The sequence below is a fragment of the Fundulus heteroclitus genome, chromosome 24 (genome assembly GCF_011125445.2).
Source record: "Fundulus heteroclitus isolate FHET01 chromosome 24, MU-UCD_Fhet_4.1, whole genome shotgun sequence".
Classification (NCBI taxonomy): Eukaryota; Metazoa; Chordata; class Actinopteri; order Cyprinodontiformes; family Fundulidae; genus Fundulus; species Fundulus heteroclitus.
In genome coordinates, this window is record NC_046384.1 from 16,265,094 (window position 1) to 16,292,796 (window position 27,703).

At 45.7% G+C, this 27,703-nt stretch overlaps 1 protein-coding gene across 1 annotated transcript; it reads left to right on the forward strand.

Moving 5' to 3' along the window:
• Positions 1–4,329: 4,329 nt before the first annotated feature.
• LOC105916244 (SLIT and NTRK-like family, member 6) lies at positions 4,330–23,525 on the forward strand. The gene is made up of 2 exons (XM_012850640.3): positions 4,330–4,876; positions 19,421–23,525. Exons 1-2 carry the CDS (start codon positions 4,790–4,792, stop codon positions 21,935–21,937), a joined length of 2,604 nt encoding a protein of 867 aa, XP_012706094.2. The 5' UTR covers positions 4,330–4,789; the 3' UTR covers positions 21,938–23,525.
• Positions 23,526–27,703: the final 4,178 nt, after the last annotated feature.

Here is a 27,703-nt window from a genome sequence, read left to right on the forward strand (position 1 = left end):
GCACTCAATATGTGGTTGGGCTCCTCTTGCACAAATTCCGGCATCAATGTGCCGTGGCATAAAGGCCATCAGCCTGTGGCGCTGCGTAGGTGTAATGGAGGCCCAGATTGCTTTGATTGCTGCCTCCAGGTCATCTGCCTTGTTGGGTCTAGTGTCTCATCTTTCTCTTGACAACAAGCCCACAGATTTTCTACGGGGTTCAGGTGAGCGGAGTCTGCTGGCCAATCACGAACAAGAACACCACGGTCATTGAACTAGCCTTCGGTACCTTTGGCAGTGTGGGCAGGTGCCAAGTCAAGCTGGAAAATAAATTCACCATCTCCATGCAGCTTGTCTGGAGAGGGAGGCAGGAAGGTCTCTAGAACAAGAGAGGTCCAAGAGAGCCAGTGTACTGCAGCTTTTTTAGATGTGACCCTGATCCAACACCTCAGGAAGCAGTCAAGTTCTCCGGCATCCTGCTGATTGCCTTATTTTTGGCCTCAGGTGGGTTGAAGGAGTCCTCGATGTAATGTTTAGTAGCTCTTGAGGTACAAACTCCAGCCTCAGTCCTTTTGCTTCACAATCCTCTCAAGGCTGCGGTTCTCCCCGTTCCTGATGCCCCTTTTCCTACCACACGTCGTCCTTCCACTCAATTTTCTGTTAAGACGCTTGGATACAGAGCTCTGAACAACCATATTCTTCAGCAAAGAGCTTTTGTGGCGTCCCCTCCATCTGAGAAGTGTCAATGATCAACATGCTCTTCTAGGCATCTGTCCAGTCAGCAGTGTTCCCTATGACTGTGTAGGCCACTGACCCAGAGTGAGAGACGGGTTAAAGGCTCGGGAAACCTTTGCAGTTGTTTTCAGATAATTAGCTGATTAGGGCGTAGCATCATAACTGTCCGTCATTAAACTTTTTAACAGCATTTTCATTTTATAAGACGGTAGATTTTGGGTTTTCATCATCTGCCAGCCATCATCTTCAAAATCACAAGAAACGAAGGCCTGGTTGGTATCGATATGTGGAACAATTCTATATAATATGAGTTTCACTTTCTGAGATGATTGGTAAAAAAAAATAAAAATTGCATGTTTACGCTACATTCAGATTTTATTGAGATGTACCTCTACAAGTTCTTTTTGGGGTAGGTCGGGTAGCGCGCACGAGGAATAGCATGGCAGCTACAGTCGACCTTCATTGATAACTCAGTAAAAAAAAAAAAAAAAAAAAACAACAACAATTCAGGACTGAGCTTCTTGTGTAATTTCAAGGTTATAACCTTTCCGGTTTATTAAAGTCTGCCTCCTCATTTCTCAGACAGCCTCCTCTGAGAGACTATCTAGGTTGGGTGTTCGGTGAGGTCGAGCGGCACTCTGATGTTCCAGATGGGAGAAAAAAAAAAAAAAGTACACTAATCCGTGACAAACCCGCTTGGTTTTAGGCGGCCGACACACTAAAGCACAAGGTGAGGGAGGCGTTCTCGACCCATCTGAAAGTGATCAGCCCCCGGAGAATAACAGCCCCCCGAGGGGCGGGTTAGAATCGGCTTAATCACTTACTTTCCCCCAAGTTACTTACAGCAGTTTAATCACATAAACTATGTGGCGGTTTGAAAATTGTTGCGTGGCGGCGTGAGCCGGGACGATGATGGTGATGGTTTATGAGTGTCCGCGCCTCGGGGAGGTTAGGGGGTCAGCCTGTGCAACAACTCAGCTGGCGCTGGTAGCGCCGGAGTCATTTTCAAGGACACAAAGCAGCTTGATTCCTGTTGACTCTGAGATGGATGTAATGTTCACTCTGCACAAATGATTTAATAAAAAATAAATTAAAAAAACGTTTTTTGTGCAGTTACGGGTGTTATAAATGATGCACCTCATGGGCAAACTATTGTTTCCTTTTTTTTGTTTTAGACAATGATTCTATTTTGGAAGCATTATCTGTTTGCGCCAGCTGTTTACAGCATTGTATTTGTCCTTGGGGCTGAGAGCAGCAGGTTAATTAAAGCTTATCAATGTAAGATTTTTTTTTCCTTTTTTTTTGGCCCACAATTAGGTAGGAGCTCAAAGAGGAGGCGCTCTGTTTAACAGCTACTGAGCCTTTCTGTCTGAGTGACGGGCTCTGCTTCATTTAGGCACCAGCAAAGCAAAGGCGCGGCGGGTGGGAGGAGTCGGCAAGTCGTCACGCTGAAAGGCTGCGAATCAAAGAGATCGACAGTTGCAGTTTTCAAAAGAGGATTTCATATATTAGAACAAAAAAAAATCTAAACCAACCTAAACCTATGTGAAAAAGTAATTGCCACCTAAATCTACTAACTGGTTCAGCTTACTTTAGCGGCCACGGTTGCCACTAAAACCGTTTACCCTCATTAGCAAAGAGTCATTTATACAACAAGAGAAATTTTCGGCCACTCCTCTTTGCAGACTCATTTTCATCAAACTATATTGGAGAGTTTAACAGCATGAACGGCTAATTTAAGACCTTGCTGCCTCGTTTCATGTGGACCGCCTGACTAGATTTGTTCAATTCTTTCAGGCCCAGACCATCGCACTACAACCACTGTATTTGACTCTGGGTAAGACTTGGAATGTTTTTTTTTTCTTTTCCTAACTGCTCCATTAGTTTTGCATCTAATGTGGCAGGAAAAACACCTTCCTAAAAAAAATTCTGCTTTTGTCTCAGTCGTCCACAGAATATTTTATCAAACTGTTTTCAGGAAAAGGGCCTTTGTGTTTCGGGTTTGAAACTCTACCATAGATGGCGTTTTTGTCCAGGCACTTTTATTATTGCTGAGTCAGAAACCTTGACATTTAGTGAGATGAGTGAGGTATGCGGTGCTGTGGGTGTTCTTCGGTGTTCTTCCTTTGGCCTTGTGGATAAATCATTTGATGCACTCCTGGAGTTCTGTAAGGCTAGAATTTCCCACTTTCTAAACTGATAGACGTTATTGGCGTTGTTTCACATCTATTCTTGGGTTTCGTCCGACAAAAAGGCGTTTTGTGTTCCTTTTTCATGCGTTTTAGTCTGCTTCACTTTGACAGACAGGTTCTATGAGAGGGATTTCTTGATACTACGGGAATTATAAGTAATCAGGCCTGGGTGTGACTGGTGAAATTAAATAAGTAACTTTAATCTTGTTTTTTTCCTCTAAAGTAACTTGAACATTTCGTGAGTCGTGGGTTATAGTTTTTGGGGCTCGATTTGGTCACTTTTTGGGCTATTAAATAAGCAACTATAAACACGAGTAAGAGACACGCTCGCCCCGCTGCCTCACATTCAGCCTGGGCCGGCTGCAATATCCAAATATCACTTTGCCCTCCCACTGCAAGAACCGGGTCGCTTCTTGCGCTTCTTCTGGCCTTGTTTTCATAGAGCTGGTCACTTATTTGTCTTGCAATATCTGGCAACACAGCCCCCTATCGCCAACATCAACAGTGTTGTGCCTGATCTGGGTTAAACGCTGCCAATTAAGCTTCTTGTGACACACACTGCACACAATGATGGTTCAATTTAGAAACATGGCTCACACTGACAGTGTTAAATCAGTGTAGTAAATATTCTTGTAATTGTTTTCTCCATCCATCCATCCATCCATTTTCTGACCCACTGAATCCCTCATGGGGTCGAGGGGGTTGTTTCTGTAATGTTTATTCCCCCCCAAATGCAAACTGGACTAAAAAGTAACTAAAACCCTATACAGAATGACCAGAATAACAATGACAAATTAACATCTATTACCCAGTATAACAAAACAAAAACTATGAGCTACCCAAACATCTAATCTTAGGTGTATGGAAAGCGAACGCTTAATCTAAAAGTTGTTTCAAACACCTAAATGAAATATTTACAATAACTTTCACGTGCCGACATTTTGTAAAAGTTAGCTGACTCAAACTAAACATACCACAGGTGACTAAACTGCGCAAAACTAACACAAATGGTCGCCGATTTAAGAAGACGCCTCCCTCACGGGCATCTCACGTCTTGCTGCCAGGGCGCGCACCAGCTGGCTGCCATGGAAGAGACCCTTTATTTTCCAAGTTTTACCACCAAAATGACGGAAGCTTTGTGATTTTACAAGAAACTAAAACCAGCTTCCAGAATTTGAGAGCAAAAGCGAGGCATGCCATAAAAGCTCGTAACAATGCTTTCTATGTTTTCTCTCAAAGACCTTTCGAATAGCTTGTGTAGGTGAAAAATAAAAATAAAAAAAGGCAACGGGTTCAATCCTTTTTTTATTATTATTATTTTAGCGTATGAGTTTTGTTTTGAAAGTCCAGAGTGGAAGCACTTGCACATATTGCGGCCACCCTGACAACGGTCGCCTCGTCCACCTCTCCTGCATGCAAATGACTGCGCGAGACCAATACGCCTCAGATTGGTTAACTAAAAAGGAGCGCGCGGCGCACGCAGGCAGGCAGGCAGCGAGAGAGCGGAGCGGAGTGCGCGTTGACAGCTGCCGTTAGAACTACAGGCGGCACGAGATTTTCTGGACGGGCTCAGACAAAATAGCCCCTTTCAAATTAGTTGCCTCCAACCTTCAACTTTAATATCAATTAACTCTGCAGACCCATCATCCCGGGACCAAGGCAGAGTGCTCGACCATCTTATTTCATCCCCCCACCCGGTGCATTGGAATAACTGGATCGCCGGGAGACAAGCGGCAGAGAGGGGCACAGGGGAGCAAAGACGGGACCGCTTTGAAGTTTTTCTCCCCCTCTTTTTTTTTCTTTTTTTTTTCTTCCCCATCTCGTTCTTGAACGGAGCTCGTACTGGACAGGGGTGCCGCCGTTCGCCGCCCCCCCTCTATCTAATGCGTCGGCTGCCCACGTTTAAAAATGGTACAAGTATGCTGACATTCGGACTATCCTCCGCCTTTTCTTCACTTCGGTTTTATTCGGTAAGTCACGAAGCAGAGAGGCGCTAAGTGTGTGTGTGTGTGTGTGTGTGCGCGCGTGCGTGTGTGTTTCAGGTGTTTAATTACTTTTTAATTACAGCTGCGGTCCAGGTGCTGGGGGGGCGCCCTGGTCCATTACGGGCAGGTTCAAACCAGCTCGAAGACGCACGTAGCGCCGTTTATAGTTTTTCTGTTTGTATTTTTGATTTAAAAAAAAAAAGAAGAGAAAAAAACGGGAGTCATGACAGAATAGTGGAGGTGTTCGACAGAAAACGACTTGGAAGTGCGGCGTGCTTCACTGCCTACCTCCTCCAGCGCACCTGGCTGTCTGCCACACACGGTCCCGGTATTCCCACCGCGCTGCGCTGCCTTATGGCAGCCCGGGCTGAAGCTGCTTGTTAATAACCCCCTCCATTAAAAAATAAATAAATAAAAACACGTCAAAGTTTGCTTTACGCCATCACACTTACAGCAGCATTTACATCACAGCGTATCTCCCTTGCCGCTATATACGTAAACGCCACGCTTTTTTTTATTTATTTATTTTTTTTAATTTATTTAATTAAACTCATTGGGCACAGGTGTGCTGCAAGCGCGCCCGCGTCACAGCCAATCAGAAGGCGGTAAATCACCTCTAATTAGATGAGTTGCGCCCGAAAACGGCAGCACCCGCAGGCGCTGTCGTCCCACCCCACACACTTACGCTAGGCCCATATAGTTGCGTTTTAAACGGGAGTTAATGAGCAAGGCAGCGCACTAATTAGGTTGCTGAATGGCGTAATTGAATGCGGGGCCCAAATTTCTCGCTTGGGTGACTCAATGGTCGATGGCCCAACAGCTTAGCTAGGTGTCAGGCAGGGTGATTTAAGGGCAACGCGGCTCAGACGTGTATACAGTCGAGACATATAAAACCTATTTATATAGGGTTTGGTTATGGTAAAGGCCAATTAAATATGCGGTAATGCGGTTTCATACTCCAGCCATCCATTAGTGAACATTTCATCCATTAGTGAACATTTCATCCATCATTATGTCACTTATTCATCCATTTATATATATATGTATAAATATATGCTATATATAGAGAGAACTTTCCACCATTACACTGCTGTAGATTCATTGTTAACGTCTCTATTTACTTTCTGAAAACGGTCCCTAAAAGCGATCAAACTGAAACCTGCAGTTTTCACACAAGACCTGTCAGAGGTCCCGACTTGTCGCCATGGTTTAACATGAAGTAATCAGGCGGCGACATGAAATCAGAGCCATAAAGGTATTATTTCACATATCAGGTGGTTTAGTGGCGATAAGTACCTTGGCAGTAAGGGGTAAACTCAACTGTGTGTTTGATCAGGTGTTTGGGCAGGTGAAGTGAGCCAAGCGATGTTGCCCCCCCCCCCACCCCCCGACCGGTGGAGATTTAGAGGCTCCAGAGCTGCCGGCCAGCTATCAGCCTCCGGTCAGGCGGAGGGGATCAGCCGAGAAAATGTTGAATCAGTCACAAATGTGCATGCTGGAAAAATAAATGAATAAATAAATAAATGGCAAACTAAAACGAGAGGAGGGGGGCGAGTGAGTTGCACTGTCTCTCGCCTCTTAACGGGGGCGGATGTCAGAGTTATTTCTCCTGGACTGCAGCGGAGGGGGGGGGGGGGGGGCGCCGCGGGCGCTGGCCGGATCTCGGCAGCTCCGTGGGCGTACATAGTGACCATGTTGACTTTATAGGGCGAGTCACATCACTTCCAATTCAGAGGCAGGGAGAGAGGGAGGGAAGGGAGGGAAGGGGGGTTGGGTGCAAGTCCCTCAGTAATTGGTGCATCCACAAGTAAGCAGCCCCAGTCCTGGAGAGAGTGAGTGAGTGAGTGGGTGGATGGGTAAGGAGAGAGGGGGGGGGGGGGGTGCTGTAATCGGTTATCCCCATGTCACACCGTCACAGGATGCAACAACCCTCACTATCTCGCACTCCTCGCTGCCAAAGCCTCCCGATGTTATGGTAGGATGCGCACCCCTCGGTGCTGCTGGGATGCGGTGATAAAAGAGCCGCCGTTAAGGCCGGTCTGCACCCAACACGGCGACGTCCGCCGCGGTTAAATCACCGGGCGGGAACGAGACGGCGAGCTTCGTCTCCGCCGTCCGGGAGCGTCTCTTGTCAGAGTAAACAGCGCCACAGCCACGTGCGTCTCTGCGTCGTCCGTAAACACGGCTAATCTTCACGACGCCAACATCCGGCCCTAATCCGCTTCGACAACACGCCGGGGTTTAACGGGTCGTTTTGAGATGGGCCTTTATCAAAATGGAAAAAAGAAAAAAAGGCTTCTGTCTAGCAGCTTTAATTGCCCTCTGTGACGATCCTAGTTAATTGGTCTTCAGAGGTCTTGTTCAGGCGGGCGACACGGGTCAGCCAAAGCCCGCGTAGCTGGTAAGTCGTCAGGCACTCAATTAAGTCTGCCACTGTTGCAGAGCTTAAAAAAAAAACAGGCTGGATAGACAGGAAACTTTCTCAGGTTTCCCATCAGTCTGAACTTTAAAAGCGAGACATCTTTATTATTTTTTTTATTCTGAACGCCGTTATCCTGTCTCCCATGAAAAAAAAGTGTTTTTCGCCCCTCTGCCTCCGTCTGCACGCCGTTTCAATCAGCTTCTCGCTTTCCGCCGGCCGCAGACTGGATTTCCTCTCGTTTTTCTTGCCCCCCCCCTCGGTTCTGAGGCTCTGCTCCACGAAGTAAACCTGCGCCGGCCTCTGTGTGACACAGGGACGGATTCCACCAGCATCTGGCGAATATACAGTCAGAGGGCGAAGCGAGGGAAGAACAGGAGCAGGGGTCACGCATGATGGAAGCGGTCATTATCCGTCAGAGTTAGATCCACACACCGGCTTTCTCTGTGCCCAGCTTTTGACCTCTTTTCTATATTTCCCCCCCTAAGGATATAAAGATGGCAAAAAAAAAAATGTTTCTGCTCGGGTAGCTGAGAGGTTTTACAATCGGGGCCCTGAAGCCGGGCCCCTGTTGTTCTGACTGTGTGGGCTCAACGTCCCTCCACAATGTGCCTACATGAAAAAAAAAGAACACACACAGTTTCTTTCTGGTAGGCTTTTTAACTAATTGTCATTAATTAGTTTCTTATTATTCCAGTCACTGGTAGGTGGACTTTACAGAAGTTAGTCCAATTAATAAACCCAGCAGGGTTCTGCTTTGGAGCGGCGGGCTCCCAGTTAGCTCCGATAAGCCCCTCCCCCACGGTTTAATAGAAGCAGCGTAACCCGCCATAAAGCGCTGCAGTCATACAGTACCGCTCAGCTCCGTTCGGTAGATTTGCAGTTACAGCGGGGGGTTGATGACACCGTCACTTTTTTTTTTTTTTTTTTTACCAACAGTAGGTAAAGCTGATTTTTAACACCTTTGTTACCTTCTATGCAATGTTTTTATTTTTCTGTTTTACTTTGTTCAGTTTGTGAACAAAAGTGCTTCTTCAGAGTTGGCAGAAAGTGTCTGTTTTTTGCAACGGCGGTACTGAAAGTCGTCTTCTTTTGTTCCGGCCCAGTAAGCAGATTTGTCTGCTCCACATATTTTATTTGTGGCTCCTTTTCATGTCGTCCAACAGCTACAGTGCCTTGCAAGGGGAGTCACGCTATTTGAGCTCCCCCCTCCCCATTTTAACACTTTGAAACCATAAACTTCAATGTGTTTAATTTAAGGGTTATTTTAAAGACCAACACAATGTGCCACAAAACGCAGCGATGTCAAACAATTAGCCCTTGATTGGCTCTGATCAGTGATTGGCTGGTGCCATAGCAACGATGGCATAATAAGACTTTTTTTCCCCCCAAAAAAAATCTGAAGAGGATGTCACGCTTTTGTATTTTCAAGTCATTGTGGTTAAGTCTGTATTTTCTGCGTTCAGTTTTGGCTCCACACTGCAAAAAAGGAACTAAAAGTAAGTGAAATTTTCTTGAAATCAATGTAGTTTTCCTTAATTAGAGCAGGTAAATAAGACTATTTGCCAATGGAATAAGATTTTTGTACTTAAAACAGGAACAATTCATCTCCATCATCTTATTTCAAGTGTAGGATATCTAATTATCTTATTTTAGGGGTAAAAATACTCCATTGGCAAATAGTCTTATTTAGATCCTCAAATCAAGGAAAAATACACTAATTTCAAGAAACTTTTACTTACTTTTAGTTCCCTTTTTGCAGTGCAGTTTCTTGTTTTATTTGCTGCCTGTACTTGGTTTTCTTCCATGATGCTGCCATCAGGTTTTACCATGGGAACAGTGTGTTTAGGGTGTTCTTTTAAAAACCAAAATAACACTCAGACCATCTAAGAGCTACTGTATTCATATTAAACTGAACATAAAATGGTCATTCAATAATTAGGCAACTTCTATGGGCAATTGGTTGCCCTGGATTTTATTTTAGGGCGTCAGATTTAAAAAAACAACAAGTAGGTCCCACAGGATGTAACATTTTTGCCAAAATTGCGATATATTACAACCATAATTTAATTTAGACTTCTTCTCTGTATTAACCACAAGCAACACAAATGCCCTGTCGATACAGAAGTTTGTAAACAACCACTCTTTAAAACTAGAAATTTCACCGTTCTTATTAATCAGAATATTTTTATTCAAGAGAACAGCTCGTTGAGTTGGACATCAGTCCTTAACATAAAGAGCAGTTGAACAGTTTGACCAGTCCTTGATGCTATGGTGAGATTCCTGAAAGTTTCTGATAGGGCTGGACGATAACTCAATAACGATATATATCGATCGATAGAAGTATATAAATGATAGGAAAAAAAAAGGGTCAATGAAAAGTTCAATAGAGTAACAGTTGTCCTGCCTTTTGCATTCTAGCCATGTAGATTAATATTACAGTCATTACATTCTCCCAACCAATCACAAACGCAGACCCAAGAACGCTCCGCCCCCCAAGCTCCGCCCCCTTCAAAGAGTTCAGAGAGCACGCATGCTTTTTTTCTTTTTTTTAAAAACTTGCAGTTTGGTAAAAAGTTGTTTGAATAAAGGGTTGAGTTTGAGTTCAGTGTCTATGTGTTCTGTATCTAAAAATAAGTCGCTAAACAACAGAATATAATGGCCAGGGCTGCACTTAAAATCTATATTGGAATTTGGTAATAATTATCGATATCGATCAATATGATTTTTATTTTATCGATATGCCATTTTTTTTTCTATATCGTCTAGCCCTAGTTTCTGGTAGAACAGTATGATTATATAAACTCTAAAACAAATAAAAGTAGATTATCTCACTGCTGCAACTCTCTTCCCTTCCATGTGGAGGCAACCCCAAATTAACACATCACCGATCCATTAACTGTTACATAGCCACACCTCTGCGACTTGGAAGTTGTGTTTTTTTTTGAAAATGTTGATTATATTGCAGATTTGATTAATTGACAATTGACATTTTCAGTGGAAAAACTGGAAAGCCATTCATTGCTTCACAATGAAGCACTAATTTGTGCTGCCGTGTCTCAGAAACAAAAAAAAAAGCTTAATAAAAGAAAAAGAGGCTTGTTAAGACGTTTAATTTTAAAATATTAGAGCAGGGGATGGTTGAAAAAACAGAATAAGCTCTGCTCCGTGATCAGTCAACCGACTCAGGTCTGGGCTGCGGACTAATGAACTGTGGCGTTCACCACTCCAGACTAGATCTCTGCTGCATGGAATTTCCCTGCTCTTCTCACAGAGCCACCTTTTTTTTTTTTTTACCGTTCTGCTCCAAACAGATCCATCTCCGGCATGCCAGTCCCCACCGGTGACTCACCGCGCGGCAGAAAGTGTCGCTCTTTAAAGCGACAGCGTTGCCGGCGACACAGTAACGCACATCTGCCGGCCAACAGATGGGTCTCCCCCTGCGTAGACGCACCTTGACGCCCGGTGTAAGCCAGCCTTTAATCTGCCTGCTCATTTCTGGAGAACTAATTACTGCGCATTAGTTAAACAGACCATTTGAAATGCAAGCCTTGCTAAATCGCACTTGCCACGGGGAGGCGAGGCAAGCCGGCCCTCCCTCCTCTCTTCCTTGTGCAGACCTTGTGCTGCTATTCTTAGTTCTATCAGCATATGTTTCTATCAGAAACTGAGGTCCATCAGGGTGGATTCGACTTGGGGGGGAATCTTTCTGAACAATTTTTTTCCCGCACCACAGCCACATCTGTTAGAAAACGTGGCGGGGCTTTTACCCGAGTCGGACAAGAAGGGGGGAATCTGTTGAACGCCGCTGTGGATAACGAGCCTCTCATACCCGCCTTCCCCCCAACAAGAAGAAAAAAAAAATTAAATAAATGGATCAGGCTCCAGCTTTACGGGCTGCGCATGGCTCCCGTGCGCGTTACTTTCTCTGACAGTGACAAGCACTGAACATGACTCCAGCGCCTCTAAAATTAATACGCTAAACCGTCGACTGGATAGAGCGCCTGCAGTTCATCCCCTGGTCCGTGTTCCGTTACGCCTTACAGCGTTTACGTTCCTGTTTTGTGTCCCGTCAGCGCCAAACTATGAAAGACGTTCAGATGACAAGAAGTATCTGCGGCCGCAGAGCCCTGAGCACCATGCGCGTGAAGCGTGCCGCTCACCAATCAGCAGCTTGTCAGAAAACGGCGCAATTAGCTGTGCGAACCTGATATAGAGGCGTATGATACTGTTGCCGCTGTTTTCTGATCAAAGTGTACAAGTTTATCCTTCAATTTCATCATGGTTATTAAAAAAAACAACTTCAATTTAAAAAAAAACTAGTTAAAGATGCAGCAGCTAAATTATATAATTGATGATCTGTTGTCTGGGTGAATAGTCAATTCCGATTGGCTGCAGGGTGTCAGTTAAAAATGTACTATAGGAGACCCATAAAAAGTTTCTACTACGAGGTGTTCGATTATCAGAAATGAATGGACTTTGCGCCTTCCAGTTTCTGATAACGGACACTTCACCGGGCGTCGTCATAAATGCCGCACAAAGGTTCCAACTGTTGTCCTAACGCTGTGTCAGACGTTCTCGTCTCAATCCGGTGCGCGCTGATCTGGATGCGCTGCATCACAGGTGTGGGGCTGCACCCATTGGTCAGCTCCATCTGAGACCGTTTCAAAACAAACATGGCTGAAGAAGTACCCGATTCACTGCTAGGCTAGCTGTGTACCAAATGCTGATTGGCTGGGTAACGCCAACATTACTTTATAGTAGTAGCTTTCAATAAAAACATCAAAATGAATCAAGTTCAACCCGGATGGACTCAGCTAATAAAGTCAAAACACTTTAGCCCAACTGGCTTTGCAATATTGGGCAAAAGGTGTAATTTCTTAGCATTTTCACAGTTGGGAATATTTACAAATACTAAACAATATAAGACAAATGTCATCCCTCCTAGCACCCCGAGCACGTCTTCTGACATTCAGAGCGCTCTAGTTTTGCTCCAAAGTTTTCATTATAAAGTTTTGCTCGAAATTGCTCTGTTTACATTGCCGCATCGACCTGTTTTCAAAGCCGACGACAGTCGAAACGCTTCACGCGAGGCGTCTCGTTGTGGCTGTCCTGCAGAGTATTAATCAAGTCTTCAGCAAGCAGTCCGCGTTATCTGAAGTAAAAAAAAAAACAACAACAACAACAACAACGGCTTCATTTAACATTTGGTGTTTTCATTAATTCCTCGGTACATGTACTGATTGGTGTTTGCGTCCGAGACGCAGCGGTCACCCCAATAAAGTTTTAATGGAAATTTCAGTTTAAAAGAGTAACGCTGCGTCGCGGTAATTGAAATGATTCGTCAGTTGGTTTACAGCAGCGAAGCCTCTCTAGCTGCTTTACGTCTACAGCCACAGAGAGCGGTGGTGGTGCTGACCAGATGCGTCGGTACTGCCCGTGCAGGACTCGTCCCAGGGAGTTGATATTCTGATGGGGGGGGGGGGGGTCTCATGATATCACGGAGGACCTCGGCACACTGCTACAAGCCACTTTACAGCCGGCCCAAATGATGTGTGAACAGGCTATTTCTGGCTTCATAAGAGGGCCCACCCTGTTGTCTTGTCCTCCTGCAGCTGGAGGGGGCTCCATGTTTGATAAATATTCTATCAGCACTTTCTCCCCTTTTCCTCTCCACTCTTCTCTCCGCGGGCCCGACCCACCTCAAGGTCCGCGGCGGTTTTTGACGTCGGACGGCGAGAGGAGACCGGAGCCGAGATCTAATTGAATCGTCCGAAACGGGGAGAGAAACTCATCCGAGTCCTTGCATAGGAGAGCGATTGGAAGAGCGGCACTGTGAGAGGTGGAGGAGAAAAAAAATGTTTCATCTCCTCCGGCCGTCACAGAGGAGTCACATGCAACATTGATTGCCTGAAAAATGGATCGGTTAAAGAAGTCTGTTTGAAATCCGGAGAAAACGAGAGCAGCGGGGCTGCTGCCTCCAATACCTCCCATCAGCAGTGCTATCATGCAGATAACATCTTCTAATAGTCGTTTTTTTTTTTTCATTTCGCATTGTCCTGAAAGCCAGCTGGGCACAGCGGCGATAGCTGCAGGCAGTGACCACCGGCGGACTCTTCAACAAGCTCGTGCTGATAACCATTAACGGGGGGGGGGGGTTATTTTTGGCCTCACCTTCTCGGCGCTTTGCATTGAATAAACAATTCTTAATGAAGGAGTTCGGCTAATTAGATTTTACTGATCACAAACGGCGGCAACTGTAGCTTGCAGAGAATCACACGTAAGCGCCCATGCAGTTTGGGGAACATACTGTAAAAGCCAAAAAATAAAAGATTCTTTAGGTCGGCGTAAATGTGGGGAAACTAAACATGAGCAGGAAATAAATTGTGTCCCTCTTAGTTTTCCTTTCCATCCTGATGCTGTTCAGCTATTTCATTTGTCCATTCTCCATTTTCTCATCTGCCCATTCACCTCTGCCAGTCTTTTTGCCATTTTATTCACCTTTCCGTTCGTCGGTCTGATTTTTGGTCTTTCTGTTCATTTCTTTCATCTGTTCTTTTGTCCAACTGATTGTTTTCCCCGTCTTCTGTTCATTCATTTAAACCCTTTGTTGGTCCGTTGCTTTCTCACTCCGACTGTGTGTCCGTTCAGTCGTCTCTCTAATCATTTGCTCGTTTGTATGGTTTTATTTCGTTTCATTCATCTGTCGATCCATTCTACCCATCCATTCATTCGACTTTGTCCTTTTGTCCGTCTGATTGACCGTCTGTTCTATTTGCTGTTTATTCCTTCATTCCTTTGTGGGGTCCTTGGAGGCTCTGTATATTTGATTGAATTTGACTGTAAAGTGCCAATAGATGGCATGTGCGCATGTCTGTTGTGAATTGCCGTTAAATACATAAAATTGAATTGAATTTAACCCCTTTGTGGCTTCTTCTTCTGTCAAAACTAAAAATAAGTTACATTTTTGCGGTCAAAAGAATCATTTATCAAGTAGAGACACTTAATACAATAAGTTAAGTTGAGCAATGTTTGAGAAAACAAAAGAGATGAGGGTAAAGTGTTCCCAATATCATCATTTGTGTCTAATACACCCTCATGCTGTGTGACGACATGAAGCCACTATAGTTCACAACGGGTTCAAATATGACCCCTATAGAAACTAAAACTGAAGGTTTTTTTTTTATATACTATAAAAAGGTGCAAACTCTGCCAATGCCGGTCTGGAGTTTACACCTGGAAAAACAAGCAGGAAAATCTCGCTGCTTGTTGAAAACTGTGATTTCCCACAGAATTATGAAGCACATCTGGAAAGATGGAGCGATTGTCTCCACTGCGCTCAGGTGCAGTAAATCCTAGTTTCGTCTGCGTAATGAGTTTGTCTCAGGGAAATCTTCCACCGTCTAAAACTTGTGGAGTTTTTCCGTGGCAGCTCGGAGCACAGCGCGTCCCTGGAGGCGAGAAGACGCAGCTAATTACTCCGGTGTATAATTTTGTCTCGTGTTTTGGTGAGGGAGAAGTCTTCAGCGCGAATGCTCGGTCACGTTTGGAGAGATTTATTGGCTTATTCCGGGAAGGGTTTTGTGCCCCAGCAGCTGAATCAGAAAAAAAAACGGCATATTCTTTTTACAATCATCTCCAGCACGCCAACCTTCTGCCATTTTTCCAGCAGTTGCAGATGAGATCAAGCGAGGATCAGGAGAGTCGGGGACGCCGACGGTGACCTTGCAGTTTATGCCTAAACACCCAATAGTGATGACTTGGTTGTGATCGATATTTCCCCCTCGCTTGCATAATTGAACGAAGCGAGAGAGAGAGAGGCCGGAGAGAGGCGAGATGTTCTCCTCCGAGAGGTCTTCACCTGCCGGTAGTGAGTGCGAAGGGATACGTGTGGTGCGGCGCAACGGAGATAAGGACTTCTATATTTAGCTTTCAGTCCACATTCCTAAACATGTACACACACACACACACACACTATCTAGTGCAGGCCAAACACCCCTTCAGTGTCCCCACGCCTCGTCTGTTCACCTGGGCGGAAGTGTTCTCCGCAACTTCAGTCAACAGAAGGGCTGCGTATCGCGGCTGAAACCCGTGAGTCAGCGGATTCCTTCCCCACCGAACCCCGGGCCGCATCAGCCCAACCAGGCTCGCCCATTCTTGCTCTTCTCTTTCAGGCGCTTAATCTGATTCATTACCGCCAACAGCTGCCGTCTGCTGCCATCCCGCCCCTTTGAAGAGCTCTTGCGCGTTAACACGGAATCGCTGCTCCTCCCTTGATCTGGGAAGATGTCTACACTTACCCAGTGCCCCCTCCCCCCACCTGGGTGGGAAGTGGCGTTTGATCCGCACGCCGTCTCTTTGTGCGATGGATTCTGATCGACTGCTGATTCCGATTCCCTGAAAAGTACATTTCTAACCATTGCTTGTGCCACTCGGTCCAACTGCAGCGCAGAGAAACGCTGCACTCCTCTTCACAGGAGAGCCCGGATTGGGTTTTCAGCGGACCGCAGCGCAGCCTGTGAGGTCAGCCGCCAGACAACCTTTAAGGAGTCAGCCTGCTGCGTTTGAGCTCGCTTTTCCCAGATAATCAGAAGCGCCAAGCCCCTTCGTCGGTCATATAGAGCAGCCGCCACGAACGTGGGTTTGACATTGACTGAAATGACTTTACATCGCATGACTCACAACGAGAAAGTCTTAGGCCCGATGAGTCAGCACATATAAAGGGCAGATAATTCAGTGGAATAGAGACATTTTCTTAAAAACCAGCAGTATCCCGCACTGAGTCAGTGGAAAGAGAGCGTCTCGGTCTGGTTTCTCACGTGGCCAGGACGTTGATGCCCTTCGGTAAAATCCAGCCTCGCGCATAAAACACAATGAAGCACAAAAAGCGCTTAGTTTTCTGAACCGTCCATCCCACGGTGCGGTTAATGGAGAGCGTGGTTCTGGTTCTGTTCAATGGATTTCTTTTGCAGTTGTTTTGTTAATTCGTGCCATAAAACGTTTGATTAAAACATATATAGTATAGTTTTATAACATAATAAATGCAGAAATTAGGCAATTCCAAGGCTTCTCGTAAAAACACTGAACACGAAAGGGTTTTAACACAAAGTTCTGCAAAATTAAGGTAAACGAGTTCACTTTGGCAGACCCGTCGCTTCAGCTAGGAAACTTAAAATGAGGCTTTTAATATAAAAAGCAGTGCTTATTATTATGCCTGAATTGAAATGAGCATTTTACTATTTCAACATGTAAGGTGTAATTACTTTTTGTTTGTTTTCTGCTCTAAAACATTCAGAGTGGCCCTTAAGTACACTGCAGGGGTTTGATTTTATTTGGATAACATTACAAAATTTCAAAAAAGAAATATCGCCTTAAAATCCAGAATGCAAAATGGAAGTGAGCCTGTATGCGTGTTTTTGTTGATCATTTTCAACACAGAGGCAGCGAGCTCTGTACTGATGTTAAATCAACCAGAAACAGCTGAGCTGTCATCCATGATGTTGGAACCTTTTTTTTTTTTTTTTTTCTAGCTGGAGATGCATCTTTGCTACAAACTTTCAAATGTACACCAAATACATTATTAATATTATTATTATTATTATTATTATTATTATTATTATTATTATATTACTACATGTAACTTTACAATAAGGTACGCAAAATTTGACTAACTACTCGGAACGCCCATCAACTAATCATTACTAGGGGACACACAGCTAAACCTTATTGACCAGAACTGTGTCCTAGAAATTATGTCTGACATATTTGTAAGCGAACAAAAAGGTCTTGGTTGATATTGGCTGATAGACTGATTGAGTAATGATTGGTAGCGCTCAGGTACTGATTAAGTAAAGATCGGTTCCTCAGTAAGTACTTGGTATGATGTTTTACTGCATAAAGTTAACAAAATAATAGCCAGGCAATGATTTGGTACTCAGAAATTGATATTCAGACATAATTACGATGACAGCAGTACAATAATATAACATTGCTTTTAATGAATAGGATTATTAACGAGAGTAATCACTAGGAAACTAGGTTTTAGACAGTTATGAGCTGTGACCTCACTGATGTAGGGTTTATACATAATTTATACATTCTTTGGTAACAAACCAATCGCCTCCTAATAAGGCTGGGCTGGGTGTTCCCCAGTAAGTACTGGTTAACTACCAATTAGTACATGATTAGTTCCCAAGGTGTTCCCCGTTGACCAAATCATGTGCACCTGTTTGTAAAAGTGTTACCTTATTACATTTTAAGCAACAAAATACAGATTTTTTTCAGTAAAAGGAATTTAATTGTTTACATGCATTTTACCTTCTCTATTACCCAAAATAAGCTTAAAACTGCAGATTGTGCCAGCTTTATATGGTTACTGCATTATCAGAATTATCAAATCCATCCATCCATTTTCTAAACCGCTTTATCCCTCATGGGGTCGCGGGGGGTGCTGGTGCCTCGCGGGGGGTGCTGGTGCCTATCTCCAACGTTCACTGGGCGAGAGGCAGGGTAGACCCTGGACAGGTCGCCAGTCTGTCGCAGGGCAACACAGAGACAAACAGGACAAACAACCATTCACACACACATTCACACCTAAGGACAATTTTGGAGAAGCCAATTAACCTAACAGTCATGTTTTTGGACTGTGGGAGGAAGCCGGAGTACCCGGAGAGAACCCACACATGCACAGGGAGAACATGCAAACTCCATGCAGAAAGACCCAGGGGTGTACTCGAACCCAGGACCTTCTTGCTGCAAGGCAACAGCGCTACCCACTGCACCACTGTGCAGCCTGAATTATCAAATCGATTATCCAAACAATCATTAGCTGCAGCCCCACAATTTACGTAGCAGATTAGAGGTGTTTAGAAGATGTGGTCCACTTACATCAATAGAGCCTTTCACATTTTCTCCAGTTCCAACCACAAACTTTAATGTGTTTTGGGGGAATTCTATGTGATAAACAAACACAAAAGCAGGGATTTTGGTCATTTTTATAATGGGATTTTCCTCGCCAAGTAGGAGGTTGCAATCTTAAGAGAATACAAAAATTAACGGCATCATGCAAGACGAGGGGCCGCTCAACATCTGTCTGGATAGCAAAGGATTGATGCAAGGTTGAGAAACAAAAATACTCTGCAGCAGGCAGCGTCATTTCTCATCTGTAGAAGGAAGGAACAGGATGAAGATGTTTCTTTTCACTGCCTCCACATGCTTGCTGTGTAAGAGGCCTCCAGTAGGACAGGCATCCTTACATAACTTTCCACAAACCGCTCAAATCCAAAGCTGTTGTATCACATGTACGATCAGGTTGCATGCTGTGGCATCGGGTTGTTTATGTGAACTGTATTTATTGTGCTTCTGTGTAGTTGGAAACAAATTAGACCTGGTTTTCTTCCTGAAACGCCTTCAAAGCGTATTTAATGATAGTTGTATTGTTGACTGTATGAATAAATCAAGCGGAGCTGGTCAGACTCACAAGGAAGATGGAGCAATGGAAGAAAACCTGTTGGAAGCTGTAGAGGACTCCGTACTTCCTTTGTATAGAATGCTGATTAAATAAATGGGAGTACATTTAATGTGATAAAATGTAAAACAGCTCAAAGGAAACGCAAATTGTTTTTTGAAAGGTAGAGCTTATCCAACTTCAGCACTTATTTACAAACCAGTTTCTCCAGAAACAACCCAATCCTGATAAAAAAAGTATCTTGCCCTGAATGTAAGAGACGGGGCCCACCCAGCTCTGCTGCAATACATTTAAATGTGAGCTCTCTTTTTACTGGGAGCAAGAGGCGTACAAGAGTTGGTGGATTTATATCTTCTTTTTTTTTTTCAAACACTTATCATTAATATAAAGATTATTCTGCAGAACAAGAGTGCCTTCATCCAAGAACAGCTTGTTTTCCCTTCATGCATATAATCACCTCATAAAAGCACGTTTCACGCCGCCCTTCGTCCCCGCGTTCATGAAGTGGAAATCATGTGTTGGAGCACGTTAGAATTAAGATTATTGGATCTATTAAAACACACCATGAATTAATTAACCAAGTGTGTTTTTTTTTTTCTAAAGCAAACGCACTCAAACCTCTTATCTGTCTCTGTCTCCACAGATATCGCGGTCCGAAATGCAGCCCTGTCTTGTTTTCATCGGCTTGTTTCTCTCGGCGGCTCAAACCCAAGACGTTCATCCCTCCGAGCCTTCATCCTTCATCAGCGAGTCGTGTGACTCCCTGTGTTCCTGCGAGGCGAAGGACGGCGTCCTTCATCTCAACTGTGAGCAGAGGAACATCAGCAAAATCTCCCAAATCCAAATCCCGTCAGGTGTCTCCTTCCATCTGAACCTTTACAAAAACGACTTAGTCGAGCTCCGAGTCGAGGAAATGGAAGGGCTTAGGGGCGCCCTTTCTCTGCACATCGGGGGTAATAGCATACAAGAGCTGGAGCCGGGGGTCTTTAGCACTCTCGGATCGCTGAAAAAGCTCCACATAAATAGCAATTTTCTTGTCACCCTGAAAGAGGACACTTTTCAGGGTCTGGTAAACTTGGAGTTTCTCCAAGCGGACACCAATTTCATCCGGATCATCGAACCGGGGGCCTTCAACAAACTGATCCGCCTCAAAGTCCTCATCCTCAATGACAATTCCATTGAGTTTCTACCCGGCAACATCTTCCGCTTCGTGCCCCTCACCCACCTCGACCTGCGGGGCAACAAGCTGCAGACGCTGCCCTACGTGGGCTTCCTGGAGCACATCGGCCGGATCATGGAGCTGCTGCTGGAGGACAACGACTGGACCTGTGACTGCGATATCCTCCATTTAAAGACCTGGATGGAGAACATGAGGGCACAGTCGGTCATCAGCGAGGTGGTGTGCAGCTCCCCGCAGCACCTGAAGGGCACCATCCTGGCCAAAGTCAAGCGGGACGTTCTGTGCCCGTTCCACAAAGACCTTCCCCTTGAGGGACCCCCATCCCTGGATATGGTTGTCACGCCATCGACCAAGGTGGCTCAGGCTCCCAAACAGACACCATCTCACATTCCTGACAGTCCCTGCGTGGAGCACTGTTCCTGTCACAATCACCCGGTGGCCGGTTTTTTGATGCACTGCCAGGACCGGGGAATTCAGAAGGTGTCTGACATCGGAATACTCCAGCAGAGCCCTACGAAACTGGTCATGACAGGAAACATGATCCAGAAACTCTTCAAGTATGACTTTGTCACATACGACAGTTTGGAGTTGCTCAACCTGGCCAACAACCGGATCGACTACATCGACAACGAAACCTTTCTCAGCCTGAGCAGCTTGAAAAAGCTTCACTTGAACGGCAACCGGATCGAGAAGCTTTTCTCCACCATGTTTGTGGGTCTCCACAACCTGGAGTTCCTCTACCTGGAATACAACCTCCTGAAGGAGATCGCTCCCGGCACGTTCAACCCCCTGCCAAACCTCAAGCTGCTGTCGCTGAACAACAACCTGCTGAGCTCGCTGCCGGCCCAGATATTCCGCAACGTGCCCCTGACCAAACTGAACCTGAGGAAGAACCTGCTGATGCACCTGCCGGTGAGCAACGTGCTGGATCAGCTGGACGCGCTGGAGCAGATCTATTTAGAGGACAACCCCTGGGACTGCAGCTGCGACTTGCTCAGCCTCAAGCAGTGGCTGGAGAAGCTGAGGAAGGACACGGTGGTGGGCTCCGTTCTCTGCCACACCCCGAAGAAGGCGATGCAGGCCGAGCTGAGAAGCCTCCACCACGAGACGCTCTGTCCCGGGTTGGGAACGTACAACCCGGGGGCGCAAGGCGGGGAGGAGACGGCCACCGCCACTCTGGGGCCCCCCGGCCAACGGGACAGGGGTCTGCTCATCTCCCTGACCGACACCATCCCGCTCTCCGTGCTCATCCTGAGCCTCCTCATCTTCGTCCTCATGATCATCTTCTGCTCGGCCGGCCTGGTGGTCTTCGTGGTGCACCGGCGGCGGCGGAGGGCGAAGAAGAAAGCCGCAGAGGAGCCGGCGCGGGAGAACACCAGCAGCACGTCCCCCATCCACTTGCATTACAGCATGTACGGGCAGAAGACCACCCACCACACTGTGACCCAGAGAGCGGGACCCGCCAGCCTGTACGAGGACAGGTCCCACAGCCCCATCGTGCAGATCTGCCGCAACCCCACCTACTGCGCGCAGCACAAGGGCCACGACTCCGACCTGGATTACAGCCTGGACGACGCCAAGCACCACGTCTGCCGCAGCATCATGGAGAAGGAGAACACCTCGCCGCTGACAGGAAACCCCAGGTTCAGGGCCGTCGCCGAGGAGCGCCCGGCGGAGTTCGTGGCGCTGGGGACTCCCAGCTCCCTGTACAGGAACATCCTGGAGAGGGAGAAGGAGCTGCAGCAGCAGCTGGGAATAACGGAGTACTTCAGGAAAAACCTGCCCCAGCTGCAGCCCGGCATGGACATGCAGGTCCCAGGGCACCAGGAGGAGCTTAAGCTCATGGAGACCATAATGTACGCGAGACCGCGCAAGGTCATGCTGGAACAAACCAAGAACGAGTACTTTGAGCTGAAAGCAAACCTTCACACCGAGCCGGACTACCTGGAGGTTCTGGAGCACCAGACTGCTTTTAACTGAGCTGAATTATAGACGTTGTCATTGTCTGAACCAAGTGCCTTAGCCTGTTTGCCCTCCTCTACTTTCCACAGTGTGAAATGTATAAACGTAGAACTATGATAAGAGAAATATATATATATATATATATATATATACACACATGCACATGTTTTTAATTGTAGCACAGAATGTAAGCGTGTGAACTGTGTTATCTGCTCATCCGTCGAGGTGGCTGCTTAAAGGTGCAATGTTTCAGAGGTGCACCGATCGGGCTCTTCTCGGCTCAGACCGATTTCTGGTCCGTCGCTCTATGTGTCAAATTTTGGCCAATATAGATTTTTTTTTTCTTTAAAGAGCAAAAATAAAAAAACAAACAGAGAGCTGGCAGTTACAAACCCAAAAAGAAAAGGGAGGCGTTGGTGCAGATTTGTTTGATGCACTTTAAGAGTGGATCAAGGGTTGCAATCTCTGGCCGGCTGATCGGTGCATCCTCAGGAGAGAAGTCTCAGCCAAATCAAAACATGGAGGAAGGAGTCGCCGTATGCAGAGCAGGCCTGGGTTACAACCCCACAGTGAAATCCACTCAATCAGCTTTTTACATGTGATTAAATTTTCATGCTCCTACAGCAGCCTAGTGAATTGATCCACCCAGCACACCCCCCCCCCCCCCCCCACCTCCCAGGATAAAGCAGATGTTTGCAAAGAATCGAGTGAATTTCAATCAGTGCTTGACCCAGAATTCCGCTTAATCAGTCTATCCCGATTCTGGCCGTGACCTGATTACCCCCCACCCCCCCCCACCACCCCCATTCACAAGAGCAGCTTTAACGCTGCAACCGGAGCGCTTGTTGTTGCCGTAGAGTCAGCAAGACAAACAGCCGAGTACACTGAGAAACAGCGACAGGAGCGCGGTTACAAGATGTCCCCCTGACAGATGATTGATCCAAGACGCTGCGGCGCCGCAGTCAGAGGAACTTTATTTTTATACCAGCCGAGCAGATCAGTCAGGAAGAGGGGGAGTACAGTATCCACACAACTTGTACAAACGCATTGCACTATTTAAACGCCATAAGATGGTGCATGACAATCAACTTAAAGTCCTGCTGAAAAAAAAAGGGTCTCCTTTTGGTTTTCCGCCAGAACTGAGCCGCTGCTACGTGCTCATTTCGTGTGCTTTTTGTGTACGTGTGTGAGATTGATGCCATTCTTCTATTTTTTATTATTATTATTATTATTATTATTGTTTTGTTGGATCAATTAAAAAGCATCCAGGAACAGCTGGAGAAAGACTTTTGCAAGAGCGAACCAGATTCGGGTTCCTGTTTCCCCCCCCCGAGCGGCTCATGTAAGCACACACTCTGTAGCTTTTTCTACCTTAACTAGATTGACTTATTTATTCTGTACATTTTGTATATACCTCTGTTCCGTTTCATCCTTGGGTTTTTTCGTGTGCCTTCAGTGCTGTACAGAATATAAACAGAAGTTGTATCTGAAAGAGGAAAAAAAAAAATAAAGAATTGCTATACGACGTGATTTTGGAAAACGGCGGCCTCGCCGCTTGTCGGCAGCGCTCCACCTCTTCACTAATTAACACGCCGGCCAACCTGGACTGCAGTAGTAAGACTTTTTCTCTAAATGTTTTTTATCTCTCCTCTGCAGCGCTTATGGATATTTAGGTGGATGTGTATGTTTTTTTTTTTCCCCCGCTGCCTGAATAATTCGGCTCCCCCCCACCCCACCGATGGAGGAAGCATAGTCCCTCCATCGGTTCTTCTCCAGCCTTTCTTTGTTTCTCCATTCCATCTGCAGATGCTCTCCTTTTTCCATAATAACCCACAGATCTAAAGTTCTGCTGCAAGAACACATATAGCCTCTGAAGCCTGAAACGCTCAAGCACCACCAATCTGGCATGGGGCGCCCCGCGCCTAAAAACAGAAACCCCGTCCTGCGAGGAAAAATAACTTCTAGATTTGCATGCGCACTTTGTTTAAGCACACCGAGCAATAGGAGCACCACCTCGAGGTGAGACTCCAGCGAAGGAAGAGTAGACGAAAGCCGAACGTGAGAAGAGGATTTTCGAGAGGTATCATTTAGAGTAGCGAGCAATTGTCTTTTAATTTCTATCCGCCTGTTTGTCAGGCTAGGAATCAGGCGTGTTTCTGCTCGGTCTGGGAGGATGGGGAGGGGGGAAGCAAGTGTTATGCGGGCCAAGCGTGCCAGACGGGTTGAAATTAAATCACTTGACAGGTATCCCGCCCAGATGCCCTTCAAGCATCCTACGCCGGCTGTCACTCAACATGCGGCTCCTTGCAGACGCCCTGGTACACATTTAGGCACACAGTCCACAATTTTAGAGGGATTTCATTACGGCAGACCATCTCATTGGGGAGACGCTTGGTTTTTGAGTTGGGTTTTGTTTTTTGTAAATACATGTTTGAACCAGAGTCGGAAATGCGTGGCGTGCACAGGGGTTTAGATTCAATTTAGAGCCTCCATGAGCTGCGTTGTTCAAATCCAGGCCAGGGCTGAATGGTTTTAGGGCTGTCCGGCCCCAGATTTTAAATCGTTTGTGCTGGTTTCCTGTTGAGCGCCAACCAGTTTCACTTTTCCCCACTGAAGAAAGTCTCCCCACAGCATGACGCTGCCACCACCATTTCTGGTCTGCATGCCGTCGTCTAGTTACCAGAGCGCCTTGTCTCAAGGTTTGCTGGGCTCTCTACTGCAACGGCCTTTCCTCCAGGGTTGCCTTTAACAATGGCCTTCTTGTAAAGGTCAGTTTATCGGTGCATATCTGGTTCCAATTGGAATTGGCCACTGTTTTTAAAAAATGCATGCAATTTGTGTGTTGTTTTGGGGGGGGTTACAGCAAAAATCATGTTATCTGTGCAAAAAGGATGGAACAAACAAAACAGAGCACTTTGGTAAAGTGCATTTTGTAACGTTTTAAGCCGTTTATATAAATCAGCGAGCGTATATTTATCAGCAATGACATCCGCTAAATACTTGACATGCACAGATCGGAGCATTCAGGGAAAGAGTGCAAGCACGCAGTTTTCCTCTGCAGGGAAGCGGGACAAACGTCTTCAAAAATCCGTCCTCGCACAGTTACACGGTCTAAAAGCCGCATTAAACACTAGGAAATGCGACGCGCCTGAGAGAGAGAGAGAGACAGAGAGAGAGCATGGAAACACAATTGGTAGAATGTGCCTTCATTGACCCACCATCTTTTTGTTCAGGCAGAGAGATGGGATGCTGCCAACCTCTTCTAATCTGCAGTCATATGTCATATCACTCATCCTTAAGGGCATGAGAGGAAAGGCAGTTGACTACAGATTAATACTTGTAAGAAAAAAAAATGAAGCACATGTATTGTACAGTACATTACTTTGATTTGATTTCCCCCCCCCCCCCCCCAAAAAAAAAAACCGCATTAAATGATGCGGTTGCAATGGAGCTAAATGGAACAAACTTCAAGGCAATAACTCAGACGCCGCGCGTCTACGATACGACCAAACTTGCCTGCCATCTGAGTAATTAGCTCGGTTGTTATAATTCTCTTCTAGAGCATGAAACATAGTCACAGAATGTTCTTTTTTCTCCTTTTTTTGTTGTTTATCATACAGCATCATGCTGCGCGGGGTTTTCTTCTGAACCCGAGGACAACATTACTTAGAGTAATTTGCATTAGCGTCGCGAACCAGAGTGGCTGATATACGGTGACATTCTGCTGCATAAATTTGCACAACAACGACGAACGCGGCGGCGCATCAGGACTGAGTGCCTCTCGTTCCATACGGGCGCACCTCGGCGCGATAGCCGCGCGGACGTCGAACGCCGCCGCGATCACGCGACGCAACGCCGGCTCCACAACCGACTGTAATCATGTTGCGAGGCAATTATGTGGAAATGCGAACTCCTGGCCGCCCCGCTGCAGGATGCGGCTCGCCGGAAAAACGAAATGGAAGGCTCTGATGGAAGTTGGACATTAAAGCGCCCTGTTTACACTCTTCTGCACACACTCGAAAGCCCGACTCACACGGGCAAACAGACCTCAGACCTGAACTCAAACAGTGCGGCAGAGACCAGCTGCGACTGTTTACGGTTCCTTTTAAACCATCCCTATGTTTGAACTGAATAGGAGCCAGAGGGAGAGAGAGAGAGAGAGAGAGAGAGAGAGAGAGAGAGAGAGGAAATATCCTGTATCCTCAAATGTAATTACAGATTTGGAAATTAGTTGTTTTTTTTCTATATATATCCCCTAAAACATGGCTGAAAATGTCAACAGAACAACAGTGTGCAAGGCTAAATCCGCCGCTCTCTTTTGCACCAGAGATGACAGGCTGGCTTTATTAGCAAACTATTTTCAAAACAAAAAAAAATCCATAAGATCTCACCCAGTTATTATTTATAAAAGTGGTCTATCTGATGCAGCCTCCTAGAAGCCGCAGGTAATAAATATTCATATCAGGAGAGCACAACTACAGAGATCCTTTCCTTCCTGGCAATATTGATCTTTTTCTCTCTCTCTCCCCCCCCCCCCCCCCCCCCCACCCCAGAGATTCACCAGGGTTCTTTCAAGTAAGCGCCAGTCAATTAATGTCTCACATGATATCACGCGGTCGGCGACGCTTTCTCGCCTTTGAGTTCCCGCTGACATTTAATGAACACGGAGCGGCAGAAAGGTGGAACAATGGCGCCGCCGGAGCAGCAAAGGGGGCTTTAATATCTGCACAGAGGGAAAGGATGCAAGACCAAAGTTGAGAATTAGCCACACTTCCTCAGTTCTCGTTCGAAGATTCAAAGGCGCGGCGAAGATAACGCAGGGAGGGATGCCTTCAGACGCATTGGCTGAGCAAGCCGACTCGCGTTGCATAGATAGTCTTAATGATCGGTCAGTGTTAATCCATCTGTTTGGTGTTTAATTGATGGGACATGGGTTAGAATTAAACTTTATCGATCTGTCCGACTCAAGGTTTTCTTTCTTTTTTTTTTCCTTTCTTTTTTCTTGATAGGGTCACAACAGGGCTGCAATCTATCCCAGCATGCACTAAGCGACGGGATTTAACTGTCTGAAACAAGATTCTCCCCCCCCCCCCCCCCAAACTGAGGCCTTCTCAAATGACTTTCTCCCTATGTTGTAGCCCGACGCCCACGTTTTGCTCTCTAACAAAGACAGTAGGTGTTTCTGAAACTTTTTTTTTTTATTTAATGATTGGGGATATCTACGGAAGAGGATTAGGGCCACTCAAAAAAAAAAAGTCTACTCAATTCTAACTTTTTTCTCAGAATTCTGAGGAAAAAAAAGTCAGAATTCTGAGAGAAAAAGTCAGAATTCTGACTTTAATCTCAGAACTCTGAGAAAAAAGTCAGAATTCTGACTTTAATCTCAGAATTCTGAGAGAAAAAGTCAGAATTCTGAGAAAAAAGTCAGAATTCTGACTTTAACCTCAGAATTCTGAGAAAAAAGTCAGAATTGAGTAGACTTTTTTTTTTTTTTTTGAGTGGCCCTAATCCTCTTCCGTAGATATCTGGCCTAGAGATTTGACATATTTAAAAATCATGGCAGCCGAAAATCTATTCGGATTTCAGCTGACCCATATCCCTTTAGGAGATCGTTATTCTGGGATGTCAGGAATGTTGCTCATAAAGGTAAGGTACGCTAGGGGCCCGCCTCTGGGAAAATTCCAGGGCTTGTAAAATACACTTTTGTTTTTTTTAATAAAGATAATTATCAGTCTAATTTATCAGCCAGTTACCATGTTAGCCAACATCTGATCTGGTCCTTGG